Source organism: Apium graveolens, chromosome 4 (assembly GCF_009905375.1).
Source record: "Apium graveolens cultivar Ventura chromosome 4, ASM990537v1, whole genome shotgun sequence".
Taxonomy (NCBI): domain Eukaryota; kingdom Viridiplantae; phylum Streptophyta; class Magnoliopsida; order Apiales; family Apiaceae; genus Apium; species Apium graveolens.
Window position 1 is genome coordinate 277,172,928 of NC_133650.1, and position 7,741 is coordinate 277,180,668.

The 7,741-nt window shown below is 36.2% G+C and overlaps 1 protein-coding gene across 1 annotated transcript; it reads left to right on the forward strand.

Moving 5' to 3' along the window:
* Positions 1-4,554: 4,554 nt before the first annotated feature.
* Positions 4,555-5,957, forward strand: LOC141719687 (cinnamoyl-CoA reductase 1-like). The gene is made up of 5 exons (XM_074522064.1): positions 4,555-4,675; positions 4,751-4,902; positions 4,983-5,171; positions 5,349-5,701; positions 5,801-5,957. The coding sequence occupies exons 1-5, from the start codon at positions 4,555-4,557 to the stop codon at positions 5,955-5,957; spliced, it is 972 nt and encodes a 323-aa protein (XP_074378165.1).
* Positions 5,958-7,741: the final 1,784 nt, after the last annotated feature.

The following is a 7,741-nucleotide window of genomic DNA, read 5'->3' on the forward strand; positions in this document are numbered from 1 at the left end:
CATTCAAACGACAATCATTCTCAACTTCGATGTCTACAAAAATATAACTAACTATAACAAAAAAAAACAAAAAAAATGCAACGTCAAGGAAAGACCCGAACAACTGAAGCACTCTAGCAAGCTTACCCCAAATAAAGAAAAATATGATAAGAACAATGAACCAAACAACTGATTCATTGCTCCAAGCAACGTTAAAAATACATGATATAAGATGAAAATTACTCTGCCGCAACCCAACTGAAGCTCATACAAACACACCAACATACTATCCTAACACTACAACTTTAAAACACAATCAACAAAAAGCTTCAGATCCAATAGTAAGCCACAAAAAACTTCCACCATCGCTCCAAAGGCCTCATGACCATGAAAACACCTAGGCCTCTTAGCTTTCACAGACTCTAGTTTAACCACTTCATATCAAGACACCTTTTGTTACTACAAAATTTCCTTACACTGCACCTCTCTACATGAAGAGTAAAATCAGCCTACAATCAATCTGAAAATCGAAAGAAGGCGACAGCATAACCAATATAAGTTTAACAAAAATTACGCCGCCCACAGGAAATTTTTTGAATCAAACCAAAAAAGGGAAAAAAGAAGAAAGAGACAAGACAAAAATAGGAAAAACGATAAACAAAAACTCCCAAGTCACCTGAATGAAAACATGACTAAACTACAAGTAAATTTAATGCAAAAATTGATAAGCAGAAAAATCAAAGGGACAAAAAAAATCAAAACAGGCAACACTACAACTTATGAAACAAAGGCCCGATTTAAGATTACCCAAGAAAGATCGAAGTCTTAACAAAAACACAGCAAATATCCGGCCTCAGCCACATAAAAACCAAGTAACAGAAAAAGGAAACCTTAAAGTCTTAAAACCACAACTTCCTCTGGGCATACCCAGGTAAATACGAAATATAGAAAAATAAATTAATGTTACTCCTTGGAAGGAGTAACCTCCGGAGCATTTTTCGAGGCCTCAACAGCAGCGCAGATCCGACCCTGCTCCTCCTTTAAGTAGTCCTCCCAGCGGTTCGCAGCAACATCGACCCCGCGAGCCTCTAGGCGCTTCCTACACTCCATATAGCCTTCTTCAAAAAGCTGCAACGATTCCTCTTCAAGCGACGCCTTATAATCTCCAAGCTCTTTCTTTATCTCATCCTGGGCAAATACAACTTTCTGCAACTCTTCACCATGTTCAACTTTCAAAGTGGCTATCTTGCCCTCCACCTCGGAAAGGCTCAAAACTTGATTCTTCACAGTAAGCGACAAGGCGCTACACTCACCGCTAAGATTAGCATTCTCTATCAGCAAACTCGAAATCTTCGAGGAGGTAGTCTCTTGAGTACGAGTAATATCCAACAGTTGCATCTCCAACGACTCTTTAGCAATCTTCAAAGCAGATACCTCGCTTCGAAGCTTCTCCACCTCAGCTATCCCCGCAGAGAACTCTGACTCTTTTACCTTGTTCAGCTCATCCAAGAGTTGTCAACATAAGTCAATAAAAAGAGCAATCAGTAAAATAGAAGACATACGAGGATAATATAGCTAACAAGAAAGATAAATAAGCCAGAGAAAAAACAAAGCAGTACAAACAAAAAAGCAAAAATAAATAAAAAGGGAAAACGAACCTTTACTGCATAAGCCATACAAGCCTCAAGAACCCCTGAGCACGGGGCCTTGAGCCACAATAACTCTCCCTTCCCAAGTCTCCTCCATAGGCAATTTCCCCTTATCTATCTTCACAGTTTCAGGAGCCTCAAGACTACCACCAACACTTCCTGAGCGATTCAATCTCAAGTCCTCTGAGGTCTTGTCACTATCGTCAATAATAACATACTTACCAGATTCTCTATGCTTCTTATGATGGTGCCAATGGGAAGAACCATGCTCGCGATGCCTTTTCTTCTCTTTAACACTTAGCTCGACCCTCATCTCCTTCCCCAGCTCATTCGTAACAGCGACAGCTCCAACATCATCTCCACCAATGGAAGGTTCAACTGGCTCTTTATTTCCAACACCAACAGTACCCACAGGCACAAAAGCCTCGCCATCAATCCTTTTCTTAGCAAGCAACCTCTTAACACTTTCAGAAGGCATCTTCGGTTGAGAGTTCAACAAAAGACGAAGCTTCGGCCCAAAAACTGCAAAAATAAACTTAGGTCACAACAGTTCAATAGACAACAAACAAATAAAAAAATAAAAGGAAAAAGACTCTTAAAAGACACAAAAATTTTCACTAAAAGATCTTCCGACTATGGTTACATAAAAATCAAACGTTAGAAAAACTAGAAGCTTTATATTGGGAAGCATTCCCACAGAAATTTGACAACTCCACAGCAGTCAAGAATCCCATTTCACTCAAAGCCTTTAAAAGCTCAGACGACCACCGGTGCCACGGGGTCACTTCGGCAAGCTCGTGGCCCACCTCGAATGCCAACCCGAGTTTGATGTAGAAGTGCTCACGAGTTTGGGACAACCAGGCTTCACATTAAAATAAATCTGTGCACCGGTAAACTTTAGCCGATAAAGAGAGAAGATCAAATTAAGACTCGGCTCCATGCTAAGCTCGCTACATCGTATTATAACCCCATTTATCTGCAACATCAAGTTAGGGGATATTTGTCCCACCCCACAGTTCAACGTCCTCAACATATGTAAAAAGAAAGGATGCATCGGTAGCCTAAAACCATACACGAACCACAAATATGGAATGGCCTGCAAACCGGCACGAGGCGTATCCCACATACGGTCCCCAGACTCCGGAGGATAAACGAGATACCCATCAGGAAAAGAATAATAACCTGACAAAACTCCAAGATTCAGGGTCGTCTTATGATAAACACTAATACAAGCATTATATGGCTTTTGTGACTTAAAAAATGTAGAACGATTCTCAGATACCATAAGCCCCACATTAGACTCAAAAAGAAAAGCAGATTCCCCAGTACACTCCACTTTCACACTGCTACCAACCACATCATCCCTCCCCGACTCATCTTCATTAAAACCTAAACCAAAAGGCGAAAAATTCCCAGGACTTGACAATGGAGGAGGAGCCTGATTAAGGGGGGTCAGCCCACTAAATGTGCCTTCCGACCCATCGGAAGAGCTATCATTATCGCTAACAACAAACCTAGAACTACGACTTATAACGACAATTACCAAAGACGAAAAGTAAGAACGATGACAAGAAGGGAAGAAGAGTACCTATACACGAGAATCTCTACAGACAAGCCATCTCTGCAAATGATTCCAAGAATTCTACTGTCTACAAAACAAACAAGAAACAAACAAAAAAACAGATGAAAATAGTTATTTAAAGAAAGAAGAGAGAAAGGAAGAAGTTGAAAGGTTCTTACAAACCTTTGATTTCCCAACACAATAAACCGCTGGAATGATTACAAATTCAAAAAAGCCTTGCTATAAACAAAAAAAAACAAAAATAGTGAAGCTCACAAAACAAAAAGAATGCAAGAAGACAACAAAAAAAAAAGAAAGCCCACTCAAAACCCAGGCCCAAAAATCTAAAGATTTAATACTTTAAAGGGGGTGTTATTGTTAGGTTAAAGCCCCACTAGGAGGCCCAGGCCCAGTAAGAAGAGTTAAACCCATCAGGGACTCTGTTATAGAAGGAGACTAACACTAAATAGGGGTTGGCTAAATATGCTCTAGACTAGGGAATTAGACATAGGACCAAAAGAAATGTTCATGATTAAACTCTTATTTGGCTCGTTTATTAATTAGTAAATTTCAAACTTCATTGTTCTTTCAACTAGCAAACTAGGCTCGATTTGTTTTATAAAAAAATTAAATTCCACGGACAGAACTAGGCCCTTATTATGTTGATTTACTTTCTCAGCAAACCTCGTGTCGGGAATCGCTCCCGAATTTTCAGATTGAAAGAAACTACAAAACCAACTAACATATGATATGATAACGTGATTTATGGATGATATAGTGTGTATACATAACGGCCGTCACTATTTGACCCTATTGGGAGATTAAAAGAAATTAGAATTTCATGAACGAAATTTAGCTAAAGCCTGGGCTCGCTAATAACATGATATGCCTGTAATTGTAAAGTTCTCATATAACATGCAGCGTTTAAAGTTTCTTATGCAAGTCGGTTTCTATATAATCTCTATTTCTTTTGATTTTTTCGCGTGAATGCATGCCCCCATGACGACGCCCCGATCCAGTTTACATTTCAAGGAAAAATACAAGTGAGAAAGTGTTGACATTTATATAGGGCATATCAGCGTTACAGTCACCGGCCTAGAAGGTCTTCGTTTATTCAGTTCCGCTATTTTTCCAATTGTACGTTTGCATATAGCTGTGTTTTCTGCTTTTCTAAGCTTGTAGTTGGTAAGCTCTTAGTCTTAGGTAGTTATATAAATAGGTTCATTATATCTCCGACTGAGATATACGGATATATCATGTTCCTTTAACTCCCTTCGAAGAAAGAAGATCAAAAAATTTCTTTCATCTGAAGAGTACATAATTTGGTAAGAAGGTAATTGCGTAACTAATCAGAAAAAACCAAGCATGCCTTTAGTTACCGATCAAGTGGTATGTGTTACGGGTGCTGGCGGATTCATCGTTTCATGGCTGGTCAAGTTACTCTTGGAAAATGGTTACACTGTTAGAGGAACTGTCAGAAATCCAGGTATTAACATTTTTCTGTAAACATTTAGAAGTCATGTACACGCATTTATTTAATAGTGTATAAATTTTTGTCTAGATGATGCAAAGAATGATCATTTGAGGAAGCTTCAAGGGGCGAAGGAGAGATTGATATTGTGCAAAGCTGATCTGCTTGATTACAAGAGTTTATGTGAAGCCATCAATGGGTGTCATGGTGTTTTTCACACCGCATCACCGGTGTCTGAGGAAGTACGTGTGACAAAATTCAATTAAATATCTACTAGTATATTTTAAAAGACTAAAGGATAAACATAATTAAATTGATAAAGGAGCACATGGTAGAACCGGCGGTTATTGGAAGCAAGAACGTGATAGTTGCTGCTGCTGCAGAAGCTAAAGTCAGGCGGGTGGTTTTCACTTCATCAATAGGAGCAGTATACATGGACCCTAATAGAAGCCCCGACGAGCTCATTGATGAAACATATTGGAGCGATCTTGATTTCTGCAAGAACATCAAGGTAACTTTTATTTACATATATTATGTATTATTAATTAGCAAATATTGAGTGAGGTCAAGAGTTCGCCTAGTGTATTTAATATACAAAAAATATAAATATATTAAAATGTCCGTGCACCTACTAGAATCTCGGACTCTCAATCCTTAGATGAAAGTTTATTATTACATGAATACGCAGAGCTGGTATTGCTATGGAAAAGTATTGGCAGAACGAATGGCATGGAAAGAGTCGAAACTGAGAGAAGTAGACATGGTGTCAATCTGCCCTGTGTTGGTAATTGGGCCATTGTTGCAACCTTGTATCAATGCTAGTACTAGTCATATCCTCAAATATCTAACTGGAGCTGTCAAAAGTTATACAAACTCAGTTCAGGCCTATGTGGATGTTAGAGATGTCGCAGCTGCACATGTACTTCTCTTTGAGACTCCCTCCGCAACAGGAAGATACATCTGTTCTGAGAGCTCTCTTCATCGTGGCCAAGTGGTGGAAATTCTGGCTAAGTATTTCCCGGAATATCCTATTCCTACAAAGTAAGTTTGTTAAATATATATATTGGTAAATTTACATAATGCATATAATATAAGTGTATTATAATATATGTAGGTTGATGTGTAAATGGCTAAATGCAGGTGTTCCGACCAAGTTAAGCCAAGAGCAAAGCCATTAAAATTTTCAAACCAAAAGCTAAAGGACATGGGACTTGATTTTGTAACTGTGAATCAATGCCTGTACGAAACTGTCAAGAGCCTACAAGAGAAGGGTCACCTCTCAGCTCTCAATCACTAAATTAACTAAAATAAAATCCAGACAGACTAGTGCCTATTAAATTTCACCAAAATCATTATTCAATATTCATGTATATATGCTTAACTTTTATTTTGTATATGTTATGCAAACGTACTATAATATTTTTAAATAAATCACTAGCGAAAAGTCTTATATATTTCTATCCTGATATATGTAAAGAGATAATAAAAAAGTAAAATGTCCAATTTTGGGAATAAACCTAGTTCGATACTAATTATCTTTGTACAAAACCCTGATTACCTTTGTAATTATTTCATGCAAAGTCGAAACCTGAAACAAAAGGAAAAGAAAACATAATCTTTTATTTTTGATCTTTTTCGCACATTCTTAAAACGTTTCTGTACTTGTAAAACTGAACGTAAAACTGAACGCAAACACCGTGAGATTTGAAGGAGTACTAAAAAGTTCAGTTTTACCTAGACACTTCACCGAAAATTCTGAATACTCCTTAAGAAGATTCGGTCCGGTCCCTATTCTTTCGATCAATTATAAGGACATGTACAGTACAGCTATATATATACTCTAGCCGGTCTATTGTGATGTACGGATTATGTAGTGTGTATATATTCCGGCTTGCCCTATTTGACCAGTTTGGTAGACTTCATGAATACAAGTATAACAATATCTGACCTTCTCTACCTTATGAACCACACTCGCCTGAATAAACTTAGCCTTTTATTTATAACTAGCCCTATAGCCCGTGCAGCATGCTCTAAATTGAACGAATCGATATTATTTTAGTTATATTTTATGATAATATTTCATGTTATCCTGCTCCGAATATTGATGGATTTATTTGTGTATATGAGTAGATTTTTATTGTAATGGCATTGGTGCAATAGTGTTTATCTACGATTGATGTAGAGACAAGTGACATTTCTTGTTTTCCACCATTAGGGATGATCAATCGAAGTTTTTTAGAAATTTTAGTAATTGCCTAAACTACTGCACGATATAGTTGTTTGTTTACATAAAATTTTATTTTATAATTGTTACTTGAATTTTAGTATTCTTCAATTTTAATTTCCGACCTTAGTAACTCTTTCCCCTCTCTCAAAAAATATTAATAAATTCACATCTCTCGACATACTAGGCGCTTCTTGGTTGTATTTCATATGTAAACTTTACCAAAATTATTTATTTTAGTTAATATTATTCGTTCACGCCATGATGACGCCGTAAAATACCAATGTAAACCAACATAATCATATATTTTATGAATTATGAAGACCATAAGTTAAAGATTTTTTGCATAAATTAACACATAAATATACCTATATATATGTGTGTGTCTATATATATATATGAAAGTCCTGAATTTAATTTTTTTGTGTAAATATAAGAATATATATATGTATATATATTATATATAAAAATATATGTGTGTGTGTCCATATATATATATGAAAGTCCTGAATTTAATTTTTCTGTGTAAATATAAGAATATATATATATGTATATATATTATATATACATATATATTTGTGTGTGTGTATATATATATATATGAAAGTCCTGAATTTATTTTTGTGTGTAAATATAAGAATATAACACTTAAAGTTTGACATGATTAAATATAAATATTTATTCAGTTAGAGGTATAAATGGTTGCGATGCACATAATCATATTTAATATATAAGTTTCTCTAGTTGATTTGTTTTTAATATTTAATTCACAAATATTTATAGTAGACTATAATGTGATAAATATGGTATATGTCAGTCAATTGTGTGATTAAAGGTGGGTGTGAAATGGGAGAGAA

Excerpts from the sequence above, each read along its gene's own strand:
- LOC141719687 (XM_074522064.1), top strand. The coding sequence starts at position 4,555 with ATGCCTTTAGTTACCGATCAAGTGGTATGTGTTACGGGTGCTGGCGGA. Across the intron at positions 4,676-4,750 it reads AGGAACTGTCAGAAATCCAG|ATGATGCAAAGAATGATCAT; the intron begins GTATTAACATTT and ends ATTTTTGTCTAG. Across the intron at positions 5,702-5,800 it reads GAATATCCTATTCCTACAAA|GTGTTCCGACCAAGTTAAGC; the intron begins GTAAGTTTGTTA and ends GGCTAAATGCAG.